Genomic DNA, 26,801 nt, shown 5'->3' with positions numbered 1-26,801 from the left:
TAAAGGTTTTGGCTCTGAGAATGTTGACTAGTGTCCAGGTGGTGAGGCAGATAGCCTTCTGGATCACTGTCACCATTTCTGATGCTGATACACATCAAGCCAATTGTAACAGACATGAGTCATGAGGACTTCAAGTTCTTTCTTCACAGAAGCAACAAAACCAGATGTACGGCCAAGCCTGGCAAGTTCTCCATCCATGCCCAATGTACCAACTCCACTTTTCACCATGTCAAAGATACCAAAAGCCTTTCAGATTTCAAAGACACCTCACAAACTTAGAATTTGTTATGCTTCAGTATACACAAAACATGAAATCTAGAAGTGCGCTGCATGAAATAATGCTAGTTATTACATACAAACTAAATGGGAACGTTTAATGGGAAATGGCATTACTGCCCATTTGACAATGATCTGCCTCAAAACATTAGAAGAAACCATCAGCAGTACTGAAGTATATAACATCATCGAATTGTACAGGAAAGAACACTGTGATAAATAACAAAATTTCAGTAGCCAGTCTAAACCTTCTTATTTAACCTACTTTAAATGATCATTTTAAGGACGTGGCTTATTAAAATTTACACACACTGGCAGCTAATTAGAAAAAGTATGTATCTTCTAAATAGAAGTAATTACTGAAGCCAATCTGTCTATATTATTCTCTATATGATAATATACATTTGAAAAAATGATTCAATTTGCGGCTTCAAATGTTTCTCTGATTGATGAATCACTTTGCTCATTCTGAATTAGAGAGGTTATTTTTAAACTCAATTTAGTTCTAGCACAAATTGTCAATAACCGTCTTTAAACTTAATGTAATAAAGATGGCCCTCCTTTTCATCTACTAATCAGCTCATATCTGATTGATAAGCCACTGGCCAAATGCAAATAATTCAATCTCCAATTATCAAATAAACTTGGGTAAAAAATACAAAGAGCAAGTATGAAACTTTTGATAAATAAATCACCCATCTTGATCTGAGGCATAGGAACTGAGCAGGGCAATAGCAGATATCCTTGTCTATAAAGCATGTAAGCTTTGGAAAGCTTGGGTTTGCATTATTTCTATTTTAATATTTCTAAGTTTGATAATATAAATAAAACATCTTAATTCCTAATTAGAAGTCTTACTATACTTAATTATATCATTTTATAATTTCAAATATATTCTAATAAGTAGAAAATGTCATACTTACTAAATATTCAAAAGTAAACATATTCTTTCTTAAAATCAGTATTTCCCCAAACTTATGTTTCAATAGACCTTGTCTCAATGGTCTAAAACTTCTGACCTCACTCTTCAAAACTGCTCCTTCATGTAATTATCTCTAAAATATTTAAAACATTAAAAACTAAATACATTTCCAGTAATTATTTTTCATAATTCATTAAGTAAAGCATTGACTGTAACTTCGAAGCATTCTCCCAACTTGGAAACCAAGCACTTTTCAAATTTTTATTTCTGAGGTATTCTGGGAATAATATGCTAAATACTTCAATAATTTCTTATAAGTACTCTGACATTCTACCACATTTTGGAAAATCTTACTTACAGAAACATCTTTCAGTTTTTTCTCAAAGGAGAAATGACAAGACTCTTTAGAAAAATTAAACTTGTATGCATCTGCTGGTCCTGCTCCTGACACCAGTGCTTTTTTCAGTTCTTCAACATATTTTTCTTTTTCCATCGCCATGTCATCAGCTTCTTGGGAAATCATTGATTCACAAACTATGGAAACAATAGAAAGTTTTAAAATAAAAATAAATTTCTAAACGTAGGGACATAGTTCATTACTTGTTGCTACTAATTTATCACTTAGGTAACAGAAATTTATTTTTATTTTTTTTAAATATATCTTTATTGATTTCAGAGAGAAGACAGGAGAGGGAGAGAGAGAGATAGAAACATCAATGATGAGAGAGTCATTGATTGAGCCCACAACCCAGGCATGTGCCCTGACCGCGAATCGAACCCCGATCGCCTGGAGCCTAGGTCGATGCTCAACTGCTGAGCCACACCTGGCCGGGCGGTAACAGAAATTTAAACAAAAAGTAAAATCAAACCCCACACCAAACATTTTTAACTCAAATTATACCTTTTAACTGAACTCACAATTTTTAAGAAACGCATTTTGTCTCACATCTTACCTGAAGGTATTAGACTCCCCTGCATTCCTTCTCTTCTCGGGTGAAAGGCATGCATTCATTTTAAGTTACCACAGAAACCACTATCCTATGCACCTGCTCCTAGGTCACAGCCAGAGAAGCTACTCCTCTGATCGTCATAAACTGTATTTTACTCCATCTTTCTTCCTTGCCTCTATTATTTAAGAGAGCAAATAGTCAAGTCTACTTATTTCTCACTCACATGGGCAGCATCAAATTAAAGTAAAAGTGGAGTCCATTCTCATCTCAGTATGTGCCAGCAACAGAAAAGGCGAGGTGATAAGGAAAGGGAAGGGAGCTGACACTTACAGAGGGTCTCCCCTATGGCATACATTATATTAAAGATCTGGCTTCCAGCTCTCATCTAGGTATTTTTATTTTTTATTTATTTTTTTTAAATTTTATTTTTGTTTAAAATATTACAGATGTCCCCTTTCCTCCCCAAGTGACCTGTTCCACCCCATCCCTTCCTCCTCCCCAGTCCCTCTCCCCACCACTGTCCATGTCCTTGGGTTGTGCATATATGCATATAAATTCTTTGCTTACTCTCTCCCCTCCACCCACCAGCCCTCCTCCATCCCTCTGACATTCGTCAGTCTCATCTATGCTTCCATGTCATTGAATCTATTTTGTTCTGCAGTTTATTAAGCTCTTTAGATTCCACATATAAGCGAGATCATGGTATTTTTAAAACTAATGTTTTACTCCTCCATAGAGCTATTTACTTCAATAAATATACTTTCAATTTTAGATACCCTGTTTCCTTGTCATACTATCCTGGTTCTTGTAACACTCTCCTTCTAAATAAGTGAAGGTTTAAACATATTTAAATATCTTTCAGATCAGTCTTTACGCATGGTTCCTGAGTATTAATTCCATTTCCTCAGTCTGCTTCCACGTTCTGGTTCCGCGTTTTCCCTCTCCTCACGGCCGTTTTTCAGCATGGCTCTCCTACTGCCAGAGCATCGAGAACTCCAGGCAGGAGAGGTGGTATTAAATGAAGGCTGCTGCTCTGCCTTGCTTGGAGTCCCTACAGGTTTCACTGTTCTGGGCCAATACTGAAAGTTAATTTCTTAACTTGGTTTTCACACATGAGACAAAGAATTCAAATTTAACCCTCCCACCCAAACATAACACAGGCTTCAGGTTCTTATTTTTGTTGGGTTACTCACTTGTATCCCTTATTGACTGAGGCTATGCTGCATCCCAACCAGAGTGTAGTTTGGCGGAGGGCGGGGTTGGTTTTTTAAGATGATTTCATTAGCAGGATAACATTTCCAGGTTCCGTTCTTTGTAAGGAAAGCTCAACTCCAATTCCTTAAGAGGCCTGCAGTCTTGACATCATACCCCACTCAAGTACTACAATCACAGGCATTTAGACATATGTGTGGTTCCGATATTCAATGAACCTATAGTCAAGCTTTAGCTCCCATTAACCACTCTGGTTTTCAGGTACCGCTTCATACATGGAACCGAGGGATTTCTCTTTCTTACATTCAAAGCTGTGATGTATGTGTTTTCTTTTCAAATTACAAGATTTCATCTACATTTGTTTGGAATGATTCAGTAGTTTTCTGTGTCAAATAAGATACCACAAAGATGAAAATCCATATGGTTCTATACTTTTATATTCAGAAGTTACATTTATTTATTTCATTCCTTATAACACTGAAAGACAGACATTATTTTCATTTTACAAGATAAAAAATCAAGGCTGAGTGACTGAGTAATAGTCTAGGGTCATGGAGTCAGTAAGCAGTGAACCTAGGATTCATATTTATGTCTTTGGTTGTTCTGTTTGGACATGAGGCAGAGATATGGGATACTGAATAAACTATTTTCTTCCATGATATTAAAAAACATATTAGTATGAAGTACTACAGAAAACAACAAAATCTTGATTAAAGAATCCCTGAAAATACAACAGAGCTTTTCCTCTGTGTTCCTCTGTGTGCTATCAAGTGTCTGGAAGGCACATGACAGGCAATGAGGAAGAGAGTCTTGGAATCCATAAATATTTCATGAGCAATTTTTGATAATAAGTCTGATATTGAAGTGAATCTCAATACAGCCTTTAAAAACAAGAAAACATATTATATTCTTGTATGATTCTACAGCTTGTAAAATACTTTCACATATTTTTTCTCTCTAAAGCAGATGAGTAGTTAAGCTGACCATCACTATCAAATCTATTCACCTTTTAAATATCCCATTAGCTCTTCTGAAACAATCTAAAAATAAGACAAATGCTTGCTATTTGAAGAATAATTTCATATTTTCCATTTGGGTAATTCTGAAGAGTCGTAAATACATAGGAAAAGCAGTTTTTTCACAGAGAAATAAAAAATAAATCTGTAGAAGCCATCTTTAATGCAGCTATAAATAAACTTACAAAACACAAAAGATAATAAAAATAGATTTTCATTGATAAAGCATTTAGTTCAAAGTATTCTAAATTTCATTAAAATGAAAAGATACCTATCGAAATTCTTATTAATAGAATGTATTGATTCAATTCACCTATTTAAAAATGCTCCATGAGCATCTACTATGTGCCAGGCACTAGGTGCCCAGGCACTATCCCAAGTACATCTACTATGTACCAGGGATACAACAGTTAAAGAGAGACAAAAATACCAGCCTATGGAGCCTAGATTCAAGGGCTGACATCTTAGGTACCCTCTTACGTGACTCCTTCTGTGAATGCCATCTTGATTACTATTGTTATGGAATATTTCATTTTTAAGAAGAAAAACCATATGAAAGAAAATTATCTTTCTTTTTTGAACTGAATTTATTGGGATGAAACTGGCTCACAAAACCATACAGAAACCCATAGTTTTCAAGTGTACAACTCAACAAAACATTATTTGCACACTACATCATGAGCCCATTGCCCAAAACAAAGTCTCTTTCTGTCCCCATTTAGCCCCCTTTGTCCACCTCTACCTAGCCCCACCCCACTTTCCCTCTGGCTATTACTATATATGTTTTCTCGCTTAATCCCTTCACCTCTCATCCAGTCCCCCAACTTCTGATAGCTGTAAGTCTGTTCCATATAACCATGCCTCTCTTTTGTCAGTTTTTAAAAACTTCCCCTTTAAAGCCAATGTTTAATCAAGAGGTACCAGTGTGTGTTTTTTAATTTACTTGAACATTTCCTATAAGAACAAATGTGAAATTCCGACTGCCTATTTAGAACTTCAATCTTAAAAAAACAACTTAGTTACCAGTTTTGAATGTTGTGTTAAGAACATCTGGAAGAAGCACAGTTGTAAGCATGCAATGCTACAAAAACTTCAGTGACCAGGATTAAAAGCCATGGAAAAAATAAAATTCAACAAGGATACAGCTGATTCACATAATACATTATAAAAAGTGAGCAGGCCAACACAATCACAAAACAAGAAATTTTTGTTAGGTAGGAGCCAGGAAAGCATCACTTTAACACTGTTTGTGGGTACGTGAAAATGTTAAGTAAGGAAAGAAGATTCTTTCCTTTGGATCCTTATGTACAACAACCAAACACTATGCATATGTTAAGTTTGTGCCTGAGCTCAGAAGACACACAGACTTATCATCCCCATTAGGTTTCTTGATGATTTCACATCGTGGCCCCACTTTACTACTTCATTTACTAAAAGTCCTTTTCCCACTGAGCCCTGCCACATAATCTCCATCTGTGTCACCACTTACCAATGTGTAGGACAAATATAAGTGGGTATAATTATTTGATAATAAAAGAATTACTAAAATTTAATTTAGTCTTCAATGAAATTTAAACTACTCCAGAGATGGATAGATTTAAGTTTCTTACTGCAGACTGCAATTCTTACAAAAGTCACTAAAAGTCATCGATCATTTACCCACTTTGTGACTTAACCCTGTGATATTACCCCCTATAATGGTGAAGTGATGACAGACCACAAGATAATTAGACCCCCAAAACATTCATTAGATAAAACATTGCTAATGAAAAAGAAATCAGTGAGTTTAGTGTGTGGGAGATTAAAAAGAACCCCACATCCTTTTAATTTCACTCAAATGAAGAGAAAAAAATTATCCAAATTGAAGGTTGCAGCAATCAAAAAGCTGTACAAAAAACAGGATGAGGTATAGGAAGGAAATCCATTTTCATGTTTCAATTATTTAATTGTTTCAATGTTCTTAATCATATTGTTGTCTATCTGTAAAGTGCCAAACCAAATTATATTTATGTAATAAGCCTTAACTAAACATGGAAACAATGTTATATTATTTGGTTTCATATTTTGCCCCTGAAATTTAAACAAGAAAATAGAAATGAATAATGAAAGCAAAAAACATATGTGAGATTTAAAACTTTATTAGATATCTTTGAAAAGAAAATGACCATATACAGTGCACTGTTAAATTTTCTGTTTGAAAGCTTTTTAGTACAGGAAGCCAACCCACCAAATAATACAGAAGTTTGATACCACATTTTTGACACACTAAATTCCATTAGCTGGAAAATAAATGGTAGAACATATTGCATTTAGTATCAATGCCAACAAGAAATATGAAACTGGATTTTCCATTTTACAACCTGCTAACTCAAAAATGAATGGTTCCCTTTCTTTTTTCCAAACCTGGTTGATATATTTGAGGCATCCTCTCATTCTTTCTTTCAAAAAATATCCATTAAGCATGTATGTCTTCAGTACTAGTCAAGATACTTATATAGAGTGGTTGACAAATCAGATGTGTTCCTTGCTCTCAATGGACCTAGTCTAGTGAAATAATAGTCTTAGTAATAGTATTAAGAACTGCCAACACATTTTGTATGACATAAACAAAAAGTTTCATAAATGTAAAATTAACTTAAATTTCTGGTTAGATTAAGATTTAAGTGTTAATGAAATTACTCTTTTTCTTCCCCAATACTTAATAACAACAAAACACATTTTAAACATGTAATTATTGTTCTTTGTCTTGGTGAAGGAGGGTTACTGACCAGATAAAAATTTAATCTTTTCCTTTAATAATTAAGGCTTTTAAAGTAGCTCAAGGTCCTCTGTTTAACCAAAATTGCTCATTGTATAGAATAAGCCATTTGCCAACTAGAAATATTTAAGTTATAAATACATTATTCCTCACATACAGGCAGTCACTTCACCTAGGACCTGCCTCCTGGGCTGTGCTGTTGGAATTATCTTCTCCCCCAGATGACTGGAATGTACCTACTGCCATGGTCTTCACCCCTGCGTACTCACTTAACCCTAAAGCAGAGCTACTGTCACCTGGATCCACCTTCTCCAGCACACACAGAGCTAACCTGACAAATTTTCCTCCGCTCCTGCACTACAACAATCAAGCAACAACTGATTTCTCTTACATAAAAACTTATAGTTTAAATAGATACCATAATAGGTACCGCAAACATTACTCTTGAAATTTCTTTTACAATAATCCTTGTATCAACATTCCTTGCAATCTGTCATAAAAGATAAAAAAACACCTCCCGAGTATAAATTCAGTTTGACTATCTTATGTAACAGAATATTTTTTTTTAATTTATTGAATTTACTGGGGTGACATTGATTAGCAAAATCATATAGGTTTCAGGTGTACAGTTCTATAACACATCATCTGTATACTGATTGTGTGTTCACCACCCCAAGTGAAGTCTCCTTCACTACCATTTATTGGCACTTTACTCTCTTCTACCTCCTCCCATCCCACCCCACTTCCCTCTGGTAAGCACCATACTGTTGTCTGTGTCTAAAAAGTTTTTTTGTGCTCTTTTGCTTAATACTGTCACCTTTTCACCCAACCCTCAACCCCTTCCCCTCTGGCAGATGGCAGTCTGTCCATTCTCTGTATATATGAGTCTGTTTTTATTCTGTTTGTTAGTTTATTTTGTTCATTAGATTCCACATATCAGTGAAAGCATATGATACTTGTCTTTCTCTGACTGGCTTATTTCAGTTAGCATAATACTCTCCAGGTCCATCCACGCTGTCACAAAAGGTAAGATTTACTTCTTTTTCACAGCTGAGTAGTATTCCATTGTGTAAATATACCACAGGTTTTATTTATCCACTTATCTATAAATCAACAAACAAGTGTTGGCAAAGATGTGGAGAAAAGGTAACCCTCATGCATTGTTGGTGGGAATGCAGATTGGTGCAGCCTCTGTGGAAAGCAGTACGGAGTTATTTCAAAAAATTTAAAATGGAACTGCCTTATGACCAACCAATTCCACTTCTGGGAATATATCCGAAGAAACCTGAAACACTAATTCGAAAAAAAATATATACACCCTTATGTTCACTGCAGCCTTATTTACAATAGCCAAGATTTGGAAGTAGCCCAAATGTTCATCAGTAGATGAGTAGATTAAAAAATCTGTGGTGTAACAGAATTTTTAACATTCAAGAAAGAAACAATGTCAGAACATATAATTTTAAAAGATGATATAATATCAAATGTTAGAGAACTACTTCAAAAGTTGATAGAAGATAGTAACAGTATATAAATTAACATTACAAAATTACTTTATCTAAAACATCATTCAAAATTACAAATTGTAGAAATGACTGTTGCATAGCTGTAGAAATAGTTTTTTTAAGTCTTTTGATAAAATATTTTAGAGGAGTATTAAAACTTTGCTATATGAGTAAAACATAATTCTAGATTTTTTTTTTTTTTAATGTATCTTTATTGACTTCAGGGAGAGGAAGGGAGAGGGAGAGAGACAGAAACATCAGCGATGAGAGAGAGTCACTGACCGGTTGCCTCCTGCACGCCCCACCTGGGGATCGAGCCCAAAACCCAGGCAGGTGCCCTGACCAGTAATTGAACCACGATCTCTTGGATCCTAGCTTGATGCTCAACCTCTGAGCCACACTGGCTGGGCTAATGCTAGATTTTTTACTTTATACCTGCTATGTTCCATAAATTATTTCAGGGCCAGTAGCCTTTTTAAAAAGATTATCATGGGCACAGAGGGGATAAATGGTGATGAAAAAATTAAATAAATAAAACGATTATCACCAAAGATAAAAATAATCAAGAGCCTATTTCATAAAAGAAGTGCCAAAATTCCATTTATAGGTTTGAACCTTACATGACAAAGCTTTAGGCTATGAGCTCTGTTTTAGTTTGTTATAAATGTGGTACATGTTCATAAGAAAATAATTTAAACAACATAAGTTTATAACATAAAAAGAAAAGCACCACTACTCCACTCCACCAAGCCAACACAAACCCTTGACCCAGCCAACCCCTCTTCCCTGCCCCCCAGTATTTCCCTAGGGTCTTGATAAAAGATACATGTAAAAAGTACTATTTATGTTTTGTATAAAGAGGTCATTTAAAAAGTCCAACCAAGACCCAGTACTAAGGCTCAAATGGTAACCAGAATTTGCATATCCTTATTTCTCTATCCTTCTATTAATACTAATTAAAGAAAATAGCATTAAACACTACAAATCTGTATATAGACATCAATAACAAGTAAAAGCAATCATACTAATTTTACCCAATATCTGTTTTAAAAATATACTTTAATTTGAAGTATCACTGACAACTGAAAAATGGCAGGTTACTGAAATTATGCTTTTAATATTACCTGTTCCGGTCCATGCTGACTGGCCATCAATAAGTGTAATAACAAAACCAGATCCTAGTGTTTTCTCCCAAGTGACTTGTAGAAAATGAATTACATCAGGTTCAGAAGCAAGACAGATTCTGCTTATTTTTTTCTCCATTTCTGGTCACCTATTATAGGAGAGTAAAATTAATATTTTTGCAAAAAATGATGACTATCAAACAGTGATGTTTTCTGTATCGGTTTCTCAGCTGTAGCACCAGGCTCAGTGACTCACTCATTCCACTGAGACAGGAACACATGGATATCTAATAGATCCAATACCATTTATTAAAGACTATCCTTTCCCAACTGCACTGCTGTGTTTCCTTTGTCATCAGTCATGTGACTGAATATATATACAAGGTTTAATATCGTTTCTTTGTTTTTGTAGGGGGGTGCAATTTTATATTTTAGATGTGGGATGTCAAGGTTACACTGAATATTGATTCTGTTACTGTGATCCAACACACTAACAATCTCTTCCTGACCCTGCCATTTAAAAATTTGATAAACCTCCCTCCTAAGTATTAAAATCATTTATGTAAAATGTTATCAGGACCAACTCAAGTATAGACTTCTGTGGCTTGCCACTGGAAACAAGCCTCTCATGGACATCAATCATTACTCAGTATGTATACTGCTGCTATCTCCATTTAAGTCACAAGGATTCAGTATTTGAGAGCCCTCTGGAAAACCTACCTACTCCACCAGTCTAGCAATACTATTTTTAAAAAGGGGGAATAAATTAAGACTGAGACTTTTTCTTAGTGATCCATTCTCATTTCTAATGATTAGTGTTTTCTATAAATTCAAAAACCATTCTTCTGGTAATTCACTCTAGAACCTTGCCCAGACTGACCTCAAACTTACTAGACTATGATATGACACACATTATTTAGTTCAAAGAAAATAATTACATTTTTCTAATACTAGAATATCATTCAACCATGTGCACTTCATCAAAAGATGAATAAGCTGAAGAAGCAAATACCAAAACTAAAGAAATGCCCTAAAAATTACAAGTAAGCAAAGAATAAACAAAATAAAAAGCCAAACCAGGAACAAAGCACAAACTTCAAAGATAGAACACTAGAGAGAATTATTCTTTAATCACATAACATGAATCTCTCATAGATGATCCTAAAAGAGCTAAAAGAATAGTATTCTTTAATCTTTTATTTGAGAGGAAGAATGTAAATTTGCTTCAAATTTTTATGACCAATACATATAACATGCTACAAAAATCCAGAAGTAAATTATTAATTGGCATTTCATTGACAACTGATTAAGTTTTAATAAGAGCAAATTTTTACATCAGAAGTTTTAATTTCCTTTTTCAATTTAAAACTATTGTTCTCATAAACGAAGCATCATATTTTTCTCAATTGCCAATGAACAGAAAAATAAAAACAACTCCCTTTGTCAGCTCTTCACAAAACAAAGCTAGCTTACCACAGATCTCTGCCTTCTGGGGGTGGGAAGGCTGCTTAATTGGAGAATGCTAGAGCTGTCCTACCTTACAGAACAAGGAAGCAAAGAAACTTCCATAATGAAGAGGAAAATATCTAAAATTAAGAGTGCAAGATACCTCTATAATTGACGAATTTGAAATAATTCTACTTCCTACCTAAGGTTTACTCAGGAAAATATTTATTATTCTTCCCAGTAAAAGACAAAGTTATAAAATAATCATACTTTAGTCACATCAGTTAAGCATGTTGACATTTTTAAAATATGTAAATATGTAGGGTTGACATCATAATCACTAAAAATACATAATTATTTTTAAATAGTCAAAATTTTTTCTACATTGAGGCCATCTTTGCCTAGATATGCTTAATTCTGAAATGCTTCATCCATTTGTGAATATTTCTTTTAGATCAGTCAATACACTTAATATGCAGTAAATTACTCACATGCTCCGTAATCCTTAAATTTGAAAATTACTGGAAAATATGTGTTACTGTTTTTCTAATGCCAATCACTGAAAAAGACACATAGGAAGAAGCTTACACAATTCTAACAGGGAAGGAGAGTAACAGAAACTATTTATGAAGGCCACATTTTGCCGCTACAAAATCTATATACAAATACACAAACACACACACATTTACACAGATTACTTATTCTCAAATGTGCCTCATGAACCATTACGATTGTTAGCAATGAATGTAACTTTGTGAAAGGAAAACACAGCACTTAGAATTACTACTCTAAAACAGCAGTTGGTTTCACTGCTATTTTTTACCGTATTTAAAACAAGTCACAAATTTTAAATTATAGAGACAAATTAGTTTAAAATTCAATATTCCAAATGCCCGTCAGTAACTCATCCTACTCACAATTATATAAAGGGCTTTAATTTCAAAAATCTTAAAAAGATATTTAGGAATCAGATTAGTTTTAACAGCAGCTTTGAATTATTAATGTTTAAAATATCTTCCAATTTTCTGATTAACTCTAGGTACTCATCACAAAAACAAATTTATATTATTTCAAAGAATTCAATTACTTTAGTAACTCAGATTTGAAACTATGGATGGTACATGTGAGCCATGTTTAAGCACTTAACGTATCAATAGCCAAATGTGACAACTCAATTTTCTGTATTTTGTGCCTCAAGTAGCCTCAGAAATGTTTTCTTTGTATCAACTGAGTCTTAATTTCCTGATAATATACTATTTGAAGCAGTTTTGAAAGTACTTCATTAATTCAACTTACTGAGGTCGCCTTCTCATTAAATATCAAATACAAAATACCTAAGAAGTAACAGAAAGAGGAAAAAGGATGATTTGCAATGTCTTTTAATATTCAGTATTAACAAATCAACCACCTCTTTGCTCTCACCAGGTATGTAAATAGAAATAGTCAACCATAGGGGTTTTTTGCCCCCCAAGACTACCTGAAGAAAGGGGCTGGAATCCTTTTCAGAGGGACTGATTGATCAGGGCCATAAGAAAGTCCAGGTTTTGTTTTCTGAGGGCACTAAAGGTCAGGCTAGTATCAGTACCTCTCCCAGCCAGAGCCAAGGATCTAAGACAAGCCTGCAGGTGGAAACAGCTGGGTCCCACCCCAATTTGTACATCAGTAGCTTTATTGAGGCTCAGAACAGTTGAGAATTGAGAAGCTTATCTTTAGTACTTTGTGTCTTTGATACTTGGCTTCTCTCTGAGAAGAGAAATAAGTTGTTGGCTGGTATGCAATTGATGTGATCTACACTCTGAACAAATACCATTCACAGTTGCCTCTGAATAAACAAGACACTTTTTAAATTAGTTTACAAAGAATTTTGTATGCCCTTTTGGATGCTGATAAGGAGCAGTGCAGAAGCCAACTCTCTTAGGTCAGCTCAAGTTAGTGACAACACTGTATCATTGATAATGCCATTCTGAACTTGAGCTTCTTTCAGTTTCCTTTATAGTAAGTTATGGTTTCTTTTCAAGCTGCCTGGGCTGCAGGTGTTCAAACTTGTGCAGCTATGCCAAGGAGTTGTACTTACAGATCAGAAAAGGCTAAATGCATGTTTCTAATGAAGCAATTAAACTTAAGTGCCCCCTTGTTGAGAAAAGTAGGCTGATACCTAAAGAGTGTTCAGAATAAAGATTAGCACACAGCACATGCTGTTAGTAGTCTGTAATTAGATTTCTGATCACATTATTTTGTTTGACCTTAGTTTTTTTAAAAAGGAGAAAAAGAAAATGTAAATTGTAAGCCAAAAGTGTGCGGATAAATTTTTTGAGCTCCATCACATTACAAAAATTCAAGGGTAGGGCCATATATTATTGCTAGATAAAAAAGAAAGGTTTAGGCAACAAACACTGAGCTATTTACTTCTGGTAAGACAAATATCATACAATTCAGGAAAACTAAGTGTAAAGAACTATTTTCCTATTTGTTTAGTTGTTTTTTTTTTAAAGCATTGACTATTTGTATGTATCTTGTTGGAATTCTCATACTGCAAATTTTTTAATTATTTATTCCTAGCATTTTCATTATTAATAGCTTGTCAACTTGCTGGTTGATATTATCTTTTATGCTAAGGTTTTGTTTTGAAAAATGAGCACAAAATTAATTTACCTTTAAATTTCCAAAGCAATTAAAACAAAAATATCAAGCTAACCTACAAAAAAAATGTTTCCTGAAATAATCTTTTCAAGTTAGAATTTTCTAAATTTTAAGAGTAAAGAATTTATAGGACTATTAAATGCCTTTCTAATCAGGGTAGGACTATATTCATTCTATTAATTTTAAAAACGAAAGCAAGGTGACCATCTATCCAGGTTCAGCTGAGATTTTCCTAGTTTTAATACTGAAAGTCCCATGTCCCAGGAAACCTCCTGACCCCAGGCAAACTAGAATGGTTGGTTTACTCTAAGTAAGAGTAAAATATAGTTAAGACTGTGGACATAATCTTATTCAAAAACTTGTAATATACAGCTGGACATTCAAAGAACACATTATGTTAACAATCTGATGCTTCAGAAATAAAGCATTAGAAATATAAAATAAATCTAAAAATTTAGGCTTCATTGCCATAGTCATAGTCCATTCTCAATTACCTCTTATGGCTGTGGAATGCCAGCTGCTGCCATTCCAAATATCATATTACTGTTCATTTCCTCTTCTAATCTTTTATAAATACCATTAATAATCATTAGTTTCAGTAATTCATTTAAATTTAACTTCCTCTTCTTTCTCTCCTCTTACCCGTGGAAGTATTTTAAAACAATAAAATGGCCTGAATAAATTTCCCACAAAATATCTAACATGTAGGTTTCCAAAATGCCCTTAAAATTGGACCAAAAGTTACAAGACTGTGATTTATTTTATATTCATCAAAAGGACACTCTTGATTACAAATAACTAGGGCAGATGAATGAGAGTATACTCATCATTTTGGAAACTTTCTAAACTTTCACAAGAACACTTCAGTTCTAACTGCAGAGTTTCATGTGAGAATGACACTTAGCAGAACTAAAGAGATAAGATAGTACCTGAAATACAGCATTACTAAGCAACAGCCTTTTCTCATTACGAATTTAGTAATTATGATTTCTTAAGCCTCAAAGTTTTGACATGTCTCATATTTTACTTTGAGGAGAGTGAGGGTATTCCTATGAAACACCATCAGTTACTTACGCTTATATACAGTCTTTTCTACATGAAAAAATGTGCTGCTCAGAACTGAAATTTAACTAGAGACGCTTGTGTGGAAAAGGAACAAGATTTGCACTGTACTTTTTCTCATTCACAAACCCACCATTTACTTAAAAGTGCACCCACTTACCTCCCTATTTTCTAATGGCAAACAAGGAAATGAATGATAATATTGGGGTACAAATGAAAGTTAATCCTGAAAAAAAAAAGCACAAAATCCTATAACATATCCTCAACTGGTGAAGCTACCTAATTCAGACATACAGAAATATTTAGGAACCATATGAAATTGTCAATATTTAATAATTTTGAACCCACAAAGAATAGCAATTTCACATGGTTCAAATAATAGTAAGTTATAAACAGTACATTCCTAATTGGATGAATAATTACATACTTCGTAGGTTGCAATTTCAACCACATCTCTGAATATATTTTAGACAACTCTATAGGGAGGAGGTTCCAAGATAGAAGCAAAGATTCAATTCTGAGTTCCCCTGGGTGATACATTCCCAAACTGAACTTAGGAGATTTGAATCTCCTAAGATTTAAATCAAGCCTTGTACATTTAAAGCAAGGGTATAAATCGTAATGCCTCTAGGAGCTACACAGGTCAGGTATACGCCCATACACATTGGACATACAATGTACTATACCACAGACAGTATCAAACCATACATAGACTATGTGAGACTCTTAAAAGCAGCAAGAGAAAAACAACTTGTTATATACAAAGGAAACTCCATGAGGCTATCAGCAGATTTTTTGGCTGAAACTTTGCAGGCCAGAAGGGAGTGGCGTAACATATTCAAGTGCTGAAAAGAAAAAACTTCCAACAAAGAATTAATTCTCTAGCTGGCAAGCCAAAGCTTATCATTCAGAGTTGAAGAAGAGATTATGAGTTCTCCAAATAAGCAAAAGCTAAAAGGGTACATCATCACTAAACCAGCCTTACAAGAAATGTTAAAGAAACTTAAGTTGAAAAGAAATGACACTAATTAGTAACACGAAAACACAAAAGTAAAAATCTCACTAAATATATAGTAAAGCTAGTGGATCACTCACTTAAGAAGTATGAAGGTTAAAGGACAAAAGTAGTAAAATTAACTAAATGACAATAATTAGTTCAGGGATGCATAAAATAAGAAGATGCAAATGTGACACCTAAAATACAAAACATGAAGGGAGAGCAGTAAAAATGTAAAGTTTTGGAATGTGTTCAAATGTAAGCGGCTATCAACTTAAAAGAGACTGTTACATACATAGAACATTATACATGAAACTCACAGTAATCACAAATAGAAAACTTACACTAAATACACAAAATAAAATGAGAAAATAATCTAAACATAACACCAAAGAAAGTCATGAAACCACAAGGAAAGAGAAAAAGGAACAAAGAGAAACCACAAAAACAGCCAGAAAACAAGTAACAACATGTTAAGTACATACATATCAATAATTACTTTAAATGTAAATAAATTAAATAAATGCTCCAATCAAAAGATTCAGAGTAGCTAAATATGTAAAAAAGAAAGATCCATCTATATGCCTACAAGAGATTCACTTCAGTAGTAAGAACACAATCAGACTGAAAGTGAAGAAATAAAGATATTCCATACAAATGAAAATGAAAAGAAGGCTAGTGCAGCTATAATCATATCAGAAAAACAGACTTTAAAACAGAGATTGTAATAAAAGACAAAGAAGGGTATTACATAATGATAGAGGTCAATCCAACAAGAAGATATAAAACATTTATATATATGTACCCAACACAGAAGCACCAAAATATATAAATCAAATATCAACAAATCTAAAGGGAAATACTGAGAGCAATACAATAGTAGGGAACTTTAACACTGCAATTACATCAATGGATAGATCAATCAGACAGAAAAATCAATAAGAAAACATCAACCTTAAATGACAGATTAATCCACTTGACCTTAACAGACAGTTACAGAACATTCCATCCAAAAGCAGCAGAAGATACTTTCTTCTCAAGTGGCAAGGGACATTCTCCAGAATAGATCATATTAGGGCACAAAACAAGTCTCAATAAATTCAAGAAAAGTGAAACTGTACAGCATCTTTTCCGACCACAGTGGTGTCAAATCAGAAGTCAATTACAAAAAATAATTGGAAAAAACACAAAACTGTGGAAATCAAACAACTTACTGCTGAGAAACCAATGGGTCATCAAAGAAATCAAAAGAGAAATAATAAAATACCTAGAGACAAATGAACACAGATATACAATATATCAAAATCTTGGGATGTAGTAAAAGCAGTACTAAGAGGGAAGTTCATAGCAATGCAGGCCTACCTCAAGAAGCAAGAAAACAGTTTCCCAGTAAGTATTCAGCATTGCTAGCTATTACCAAACATTGGTCAGAAAATAACACCAGTATCATTAGCCATGTTCCACTGTAATTCAGGTTAAAACTGTTCATTCCTCAAACATTTAGAGAGAATGTATTGATTTTTGCCACTCAATTCAGACTCTACCTGCTTGTAGCAACAAAACTCTCAGTGATCCCACCTCTGCTATTCTCAGTCCACAGGCTTTGGGCAAGCTGACTATGGCCCCATAGTCCAGAAGCAGAACACAAACCTGGACTAAGCCAACATTATTCTAATCCCCAGTGACTGATTCAGGGAAGAGCATGAGCAAGATTCAGAGATGAGCACATAATTCAAGTTAGGACAATTCACACCAGTGAGGCTCAATTCCAAGACTTTTATTTGCATCAGGAAGGATACAGATTCTTCTCCAAGGATTTTGCGTTATGATACTGTGAGCCTGGAGCTGTTGAGAACAAAACCAAGATAGCAAAAAGTGGAACTAAGGGATGGGAAGCAACTCAGGCCAGATTCCAGCAGCACCAGAATCTAGTTCTAACCGTGGATGTTTTAGGTATGAGGCCAAAGAAATTCCTTTTTGCTTAAGCTACCTTGTATCAGGTTTTGAATTCAGACAGACTTCAGGATGCATTCTCATTGTCATTTACTGGTTGTGAGGACTTCAACTAATCATTTCATTCTCTTAAATTATCTCATAGTACCTGAAAAACAGTTGTAAGGAAGCAACTGTGTACATTCCATCAGTGGTATGTAAGCACTACACACTTTGGGAAACACTGTTTTAAACTCATGATTTTCATTACCAAACAGGAAATTTTATATTTTATACTTAATATGTTTACACTCTCATCAAATCTAAAACACGTGACATTTTGAAAACACTGGGTATCTCTCTTATCACTACATAATAAATAACTGGTAACAGGTGGTTCAAGAAGGCAACTGGTCAATATTTTGCATAAGGCCTAATAATTCCAGAAGAAAATCATATGTCTATTCAAAACACAGATTCAAGTCTTGGTTTCATGGCGCAAAAAAAAGTTTCCCATGTTTTAAAAATCACTAATTAATAAATCTAGTGATTTCTCCTTAAAACTCAACATCTTAAATCAAAATACTGGCAAATTCCCTCAAAAAGAGAGATTCAACCAATTTAAATTTCAAAACTGTGTTTCTTCCTCTTCCATCTTTAACATAATGAAAATAGGTTAAAAGCCTTTAATGAACCTCTAAGCAAATTTGTTTTTTCATGTTTATCAAGATATTTACAGGAATGAATATAGCTTCTAACAGAATATATGACCTCAACTGATCTATGCATCTATCTTCACTATATAAATATAACATTATGTAGTTAAATGATTAGATTGCTCAATAAAAGCCATCAATCTCTGCTATCAGAAAAAAGAAGCAATGACAGGAGCAGTCCCAAATACCTGTAATTTATGACCTTCTAAGACTCTTTTTAGGACTATTACTCAAAAAACGTAAGTTTAACCTTCTTCTAGAAGTTTGCATAACAGACATAAGATTGTTTGTGTGGTTCCAATGACTTGCTCTAGAAGCTTCAAACATTCTTCTACCTTGCACCAAATGTTGTTATATTACAGTGATGTTCATTATGGGAATTAACAGTGGTGATCTGTGATATTCAACCTAACATACCGACTTTACTCCACAGATTTTTTTCTGAGACATAGTTGTCAGATAATAACCAGGACAAATTTCCTCAGTACATTCAAACTTCAGAAACTTCTTATGTTTTCTCTATTGCTAAATTCTCAGAGCACAAACTTTTAGTTCCCAAAGGTAATATCTAAGACATGACTTGAGCCAATTTTTATAAGAATAATGCTTAAAATGAAGAGGTTGGTTCGGTTCCTAAACACAGTATTAAGGAAAGATATTTTAAAATCAATTTACACATGAGTATCATAGCACAATTAATTTACAAAGTTATAAATTACATCCATGCTCTCATTTTTAAAAAAACACTTAAGTGAAGCCCACATATGTAACTATATCAGTAAACTATATTGTATAAGCTCTACCTACAAATTACCAAGGAAGCATCAATAATTTTTTTAAATGTAACTTTTTAACTGCTCCATCTTTAACAGATGTTATCCTATTTTCTCTGAGCAGCTGTTCATTAGGACATGTTCCTTATTTATTGATATACTATGTTCAATGCTAGGGTCATATTTCTTAAACAGGAACTTGGCAATTTCCAAATTCTATGGTAAATATTGACATATCTCAGCATGTCCACATTTATTCTGTCAGGGCTTTGAGTTTCTTCAACAATGGTTGCATCTTATTTCTTAGCAGCCACTTGTTTCTCTTCCAATTGAGCAAGTTTTTTATTTAACAAAATTCTCATTAACTGTTCAGATGGAATTATAATTAAGCTAAAAGCAACCCGTCAGACAAAAACCAGATTAAGCTCCCTGCTTATTTCAACGTTTTGATCACTTCTGCAGGATGAGTAAAGTTCAAAGAAACCAGGCACAAATTCAGGAGTGCCCTCCAAGTAATATTTGTTGTTGATAACTTAATCTCAAGCCTAATCATTTTCAACTGCACTGTTGGAATTGAAAGCCACTGGAACCTCTCAGAATTTATAGTTAAATTATTTCCTTTTTTCTTAGTCCAAAAGATAGGCAAAATTATGAAAGATCGGTTTAGACTCAAGATGATGATATTCAAAGGACAGTTTGAAATCAGAATGCCTACCATAACAGGTAACTGAAAAACGCAAACTAATCATCATTAATTCAATGTTAAAAGCAAATTTCCATATGACTAGGAGAAAATCTTTGCAATATCTTGTAACTACCCCGGGATTTCCCAATGGCACACAAGTTAAAGTTTAATTTACAGCTATTGGCAGTACTGGCATTTACAAAGCATAAATGTCTCAGGAACAGTTAAGAATTCTAGCATGGATTTCTTCTTTCGGGCAATGAAAGTCTCAGTAGTGTTTTTCTCCCATAAAGAGCTCAATTTCATCAACATTAAAACTTTGCTGACTATAATAACCTTCTATGCATTGATTTCAGGCAGTGTCTTAGAAAAAAGCACAACTCACTTTCTCATCAGCACTGGCAACTTCACAAATGACAAGGAGCAAATTGCCCAGGGGTATAAAATACATTAACTACCTCCTACTTGTATAAAAGGAGCCATCCTTCTATTATTTTAAAGATGGTCATCTTTTCCCTAGAAAACAGAGTATAGCAAAATAGAGCATTGATTTTATACTCAGAAGACCAAGCTTGAAATCAAAACTCCACTGCTTCATAGCTGAGTGACTTTGGTCACGCCAACACATTAAAATGTTCACTGACTACCTATGTACCCAGGCTCTGATATCCCAATGACAAATAGGAAACATTCTCTAGCAAGATAGAAACACACAAAGAGAAGTATTAAAAACTTGTGAAATGCAGAGGCTGGGTGGGAGTTCCTCTGAAAAGTAGCATGTAAACCAGTCTGACATTGCAGGAAAGGCTTCCTTGAGTTACATCTTTTAAGATATGAATCTCAAAGGGTAAAAATGATTTAGGGGTAAAAGAAAAAGATAAGGAAAGGCATTCCAGGAAGAAGAATCTGCACGAGAAAAGGCTTGGAGGCAAGAAATAGCATGATATATGGAAATGATAAACAATTCAATGTTTTGGATGGATTGTAAATCAAGGATTACAAGTTCAAATACCCAGTCAAGCTGAACTATTCAACCAAAACATATTGCGTATGTCTATGCCTCGAACAGTGTTTTAGAACTTGGCATGAGGGAACAAAACAGATAAAAATTCCTGCCTTTGTGAAGTTCACATTTTAATAAGTGAACAATTAAAAATACAACTAATAAGTATGCAAAATATGGTGGTAAGTGCTATAGTAAAAGGAGAAGATAAAACAGGGTAGAGGAAACTGGGAGTGCAGAGGCCAGCTGGGGGAAAAGGGGAGTCAGTTGCAAAGCTGCAGTTTAAATTAGAGGTAGGCTTTATTGAAAAGGTGACATTTGAACATACATAGAGGAAGTGAAGGAATTAGTTGTGTGGATGCCTGGGAAGAAGCATTCCAAGTAGATAAAGCAGCCAGTACAAAGGCCCTAAGGTGGAAATGGGCCTAGTCTGTTAAAGAAACACGGCAGCCAGTATGGCTGGAACAGTGAGGGGCAGAGGATACAAAGGATGAAGTCAGAGAGGGAATGGCAAACCAGGTCATGTAAAGTCTTACAGGCCAGTGTAAGAATGCTGGCTTTTACCATGAGTCAAAGAAGAAGTAATAAAAGGCTTTTAGGCAAGAAAAAGCAATGTGACATTCTTTTTTAATAAACTTTTTATTTTGGAAAAATCCTGAATTTACAGAAAAGTTGCAAAGATAATACTGAGTTCCCATATACCCTTCACCCAGTTTCCTCTAATATTAACACCTTATATTACCACGGTGCATTTATCAAAACAAAGAAACCAACATTGGTGCAATACTATTAACTGAACTCACCAACTACTCAGATTTTACCAGGTTTTTTTCACTAATATCTTTTGTCTATTCCAGGACCCAATCTAGGATAACACATTGCATTTAGAACCTTAATTATAATACAAATTTTTACTTATGTTTAAAAGTATCGCTCTGGCAATTGTATGTGAATAGACTATAGAGAGGCAAGGATTGAAGAAAGCAGGGAGACCAGATTGAATATTATTACTATAATCCAAGCAAGAAATTATAGTAGTTAATAACAGATATCCAAGCAAGAGATGATCAGTACACTAAGTAGAAATAGTAGGAAATGGCCAAATTCTAGATATATTTTATAGAGAGAGTCAATAGGATTTGCTGATGGATTTGGATGGAATATAAGAGAAAGAGTGGCGGATGACTCAAATATTTAACTTTTAGCAACTGGCTGTATAGAATCGCCATCAACTGAAATGAGATAGAATGAGATAGGTTTGAGGGTAAAAGAGTTCAGTTTGTGACATTTAAGTTTGAATATCTTAAACAAGTGGAGATGTATTGGTAGAAAACTGGGTATGTGAGCCTGGAGTTCAAAAAGAGAGGGGACTAGGAATATGAATTTGCTAGTCTTCAGTATACAGACGGTATTTAAGTCATTAAGACACGACAGCATCAAGAGGAAGTATAGACAGAGGAAAAGAAGAGAACCAAAGACTGAGCCGTGAAGCGCTGCAATAGTAAGAGATCGGGAAGAACAGAAGGAAGACTGAGAAGGAGCAACCAATGAGGTAGAAGAGAAACCAAGTGTGGTGTCCTGGAAATCAAGTGAAGAAAATACATCATGGAGAAAAGAATGATCCGTGGCGTCAAAGGTTGCTTATAGGTCAAATATAAGGACTGAGAATGATTAACACCTAGAAATCACAGGTGACACTAACAAAAGGATCTGGGGCTCTAGCCAGTTTGGCTCAGTGGTTTGTGTCGGCTCACGGACTGAAGGGCCTGGGGTTCGATTCCGGCCAAAGGCACATACCTCAGTTGCAGGCTCAATCCCTGGCCCTGGTGGGGGCACATTCGGGAGGCAACTAATCCATGTGTATCTCTCACATGAATGTTTCTCTCTCTCCCTCTCTTTCTCTCCCTTCCACTCTCTGAAAAGCAATGGAAAAAATATCCTTGGGTGAGGGTAAAAAAGAAATAAATAATAAAAAATAAAGCATTTGGGGGAGCGTGGGAACAATAGCCATTTTTAAAAGATCTCAAGTGAGTTATTTTAAAGAAACAAAAGACTCAGGAAAAACCTTTAACCTTCTCCCAATTGTTTAAAAGAATTTAGACAAAGGACCTGCTCCGAGAAGAGAGCTATCATCATAGACAACTATAGCTTAATAAGAACTAGTGTGTAATAAGGAGGAACCTAGGAAGGCTCATTTGATCAAAGTCCTCTCCGTACCCATTGTTAAAGATGGCCCAGCAAACATTTATTTACCAAACATTTGCTTTTCTATCTCCATGTTTGCCTCCCTCTCCTGTGTAGTCCCAAACCACCACCCTTACCCCTTCTCCTGGGTTCAAAATGGCATATAAGCCTTAACTGCCCAATTTGTCCTCTAGTCACAAATTCTTATGGAACCCCCCATATGTACATATGTAATAAACCTGGCCATTTTCTCCAGTTAACGTGTCTTACATTAATTTGATCATTACTGCAGCCAGAACTTTGTAAGAGTAGGAAGGAACATTATTTTTCCCCCCATACAGGAAAGAATGCAGGGGGGAGGGTTTGGAGCATAGACAACTCCTTAAAGTATGTTTCAGAAGAGCAAATAAATGGGATTGGAAGTGGAGAAAGGCTAAGAGAAGCATTTCTTAAGGTTAAAAAAATAATAACATTCAGGTCAAACAAAACTTTTATGGATCTTAATCTAAGAGCCATGGGAAAGAGAATATAAAAAGGGGGGAGAGGACAAACACTAGAACACGAAGAACCTCAACCTCAAACTATGGAGGCTACTTGAGGCTCAGAGTAAACAAGCAGTTAAGTAAAACCATTTAACATATGAGAATATCACTGAATGAAAGAATATGGGAAATCATATAAAAGGAATCCTTCAACACTCAATATCAAAGTAAAAAAAGAAAAGGGGAAGAAAGTGGTCTGGTGGTATAAAAGCAGTACCAATTTATTTCAAAAATCTTTTACTGAGTGCCTAACATGCAAGTCAATCAGCTCTAAATCATTATCCCTCCCTTCAAGAAATTTTTAATTTAGTGAAAGAGAAAGCCAGGCACACAACAATAGGCAGTGCTTACTGTGTGCTTATTAAATGCCAAATTCTTTGTGAGATGATTTACTTGTATGAACTCATTTAATTCTCATAACACTAGAGAAGCCAAGAACTCTCTCCACAGAGAAATATAAATATGCACTATTTTTACATAAAATTCTAGGGAACCCATGAAACCAAAATTAAAAATACTCTTCTAGACACAGAAAAGGCAGTCATTTTTGAAAAAGGAGACATAGATTTTACTTTTAGTAAGAAAAGGATCAAAGATGATTTACTAAGAAATGAAAACCCATAGCAGAGCTGCCAGAAAGTATACTTTTGAAATAGCAATATGATAGTACTTAAAGTAGTTCATTGGCAGTGAAAACCAAAACAGGGGGTTTATGTGCTTAATGACCATGTAGCTCAACGACTAACTCCCCACCTCTTATCACAGGTCAGATTAATTTTGTTTGCTGTGTTACATGAAAAAAAACACCACAAAAACGCTATACATATATGGTTCAGCTTCATCTATTGCTCTTTGTGCTCCTCAATGGACAACTTTAACTGGCAAATACTGTTCTTTACCATTTTGAAGCTTAAGTTCCTAAGTAACCATGGCCTAAAATTTATTGTAATCCGTAAATACAGGAAATCAACTGTGATCTGTAACAACTTCAGTTTCCTAGTGCTCTTCACAAGTAGCTTGAAGCACAGCTTCACATAGAAGTATTACCCTTAAGTGTTCATAAAGATGAAGATGACCTTGACATGAAAGCAAAAACAGTTATAACGTCAGGACACATTTACTACTTTAGAAGCCAAGCTTGATGAGTTGCACATAACTTCCATGACTAAGCCAAGATTATTTAATTTGAATGGCAAGTATTGTAACGTATAAACGGCTTGTTTGTTTTTTATAGGAAGAGGATACTGCACACTTTCCCTTTTTTTCTTTATCCATTTTCTGAGTTAATAAAGTTTTTAAAAAAACATTCTGAAAAGAACCCTCTGCTACGTGAGGAAAAATAAACTATACATTTGGAGCCAACAAGTTGTCATAATTTTCTGATTCACTTAATGGGGCAGAGGAATAAACTCTGAATAATTCCAAAAACTATGCAAACTGGATATATCAGCGCGCCAGTTTCTGGGGGGAAAAACAAACAAAACAAAACAAAAAAAAGGGGAGGGGGAATAAAGTCTCACCTACCGGGGTTATTAAAATTAGAGGAAGCTAAATACTACTACTAATTTTAAAAAAAGTTGGCATGTGATTTGTCTCGCTGGTGGATCACTTCTCTAGAGTACATAATCGGCTACTGACCTCAAGAAAGGGCAGTTGCTTTCCATTTATCACCACAGAAAGTGAGTGGTTCCTGATCCCAAAGCGCCAAACGTTTCAGCCCCAGATGCAACCCACCGACAGTTTACAAAGACCGGGGGGCGGGAGAGAGAAAAGGCCAGGGTTAGACCAAACAGCCGACTCCACACAACCCTCCAGATTCGAGGGTCCTCCTAATCCAAAACCATTAAGAGGCATTTCAAAGATGCTTTGTGACCCAAAGAATCCCTCAGGTGCAAAGGGAGAAACTGAAAAGAGGGCCCAGCAGGTGCACACCTTGCGGACCAGGCCGGCGAACCCTGGCCTCCCGGGGTCAACAAACGGATGGCCCCGTAGCTTACACATTAAAGGGGGATCCTAGTCGGGAAATATCCAAGCACCGCGCTGTTCTAGACAGGGGGAAAAAGGGGAACTAAAAACAATGAAAATTAAAAAATTAAAAGAGAAAAAGACAAAAAAAGACAGTTTTAAAATTACTGTTACTTAAAAGGGCCACCCCCTACGTCCCAGCCCTACCTCGCAGGGACTCCACTTCCGCTCTCCTCCAAAACGCCCGCTCCCCCGGCTGGCGCCCCGCAGCCAATCAGAGTGTCATTTACTTCCGCCGGGGCGCGTGACGTCCTCAAGTCCCGCCTTACTCCCATAGAGAGGAGCCTATCCCAGTGTCCGAGCGCGCGGCTCAGGAGGCGGGGCCCCGACAGGCCCAACCGGAACGCCGGAAGGAGCGAGAGGGGCAGCGGGGCGAGCACGCCTTTTCCGCCCTGGGCCCGGAAGGGTGATGTGGCTGGGGCTCCGCCGGCCTCACTATGGTAAGAAGCGGGTCTGGGGGCTTGTGCTTGAGCTTTCGGAAGGGGCTGTGGCCCCGAACTGGGGCTCGAGGACTGGGAGGCGGGCCAGGGAACCTTGTCACTATCTTGATGTTCCCGGGGTTCGGCGGATGCACGGGCCCGGGAGCCGTGTGGCCCCTGCACGCCCAGCCGGGGAGAACCAGGGCCGACCACCCAAGAAGGACCCCGGTTCTGGTTCCCTGAGTTCACTTTCTTGATGTGTTTCGAAGAAATGTGCTGGCTTGGCTTGGCCTGTCGGTTACGTAGGCCCTTTGTGGTCGGCCCTTTGAGGCATTACAGCTTCTGCAGTTTGCTCAGGTTATTTTGCGTCTCCTCCCCCTGCGCTCCTGAAACAGGTTTTTATTTCATTTTCAAGTCCCAAACTTAACACCTTTTTATCTGTTGAATTAGTGGCCTTTAGGCCTCTCGTACTCGACTCTCTTAACCTTAAGGATGCTACTTTACAAACTATTACTGATTGGAGGGCTCTGCAAAGATGGTTTTTCTTCTAGTAGCTTAGCGTCCTTGGAGTGTGTCTGGCCTCGGGCCGGCCTCTCCTCCCCACACGTTGTTAA

At 35.7% G+C, this 26,801-nt stretch overlaps 1 protein-coding gene across 1 annotated transcript in view; it reads right to left on the bottom strand.

Moving 5' to 3' along the window:
• XRCC4 (X-ray repair cross complementing 4) overlaps positions 1 to 25,947 on the bottom strand; it is a 182,413-nt gene extending 156,466 nt beyond the window's left edge. The window contains exons 1-3 of the mRNA XM_016210335.2: positions 25,916 to 25,947; positions 9,764 to 9,912; positions 1,557 to 1,732 (exon numbers count right to left, since the gene is read on the bottom strand). Coding sequence (XP_016065821.2) covers positions 1,557 to 1,732; positions 9,764 to 9,902 — 315 coding nt within the window. The 5' untranslated portion in view covers positions 9,903 to 9,912; positions 25,916 to 25,947. The remainder of the gene's footprint in view (positions 1 to 1,556; positions 1,733 to 9,763; positions 9,913 to 25,915) is intronic.
• Between the last annotated feature and the right edge of the window lie 854 nt (positions 25,948 to 26,801).

This window comes from Miniopterus natalensis, chromosome 3, assembly GCF_054644295.1.
Source record: "Miniopterus natalensis isolate mMinNat1 chromosome 3, mMinNat1.hap1, whole genome shotgun sequence".
Taxonomy (NCBI): Eukaryota; Metazoa; Chordata; class Mammalia; order Chiroptera; family Miniopteridae; genus Miniopterus; species Miniopterus natalensis.
Note: the sequence above shows the minus strand (reverse complement) of the source record. Positions and strands in the feature narration are given on the sequence as shown.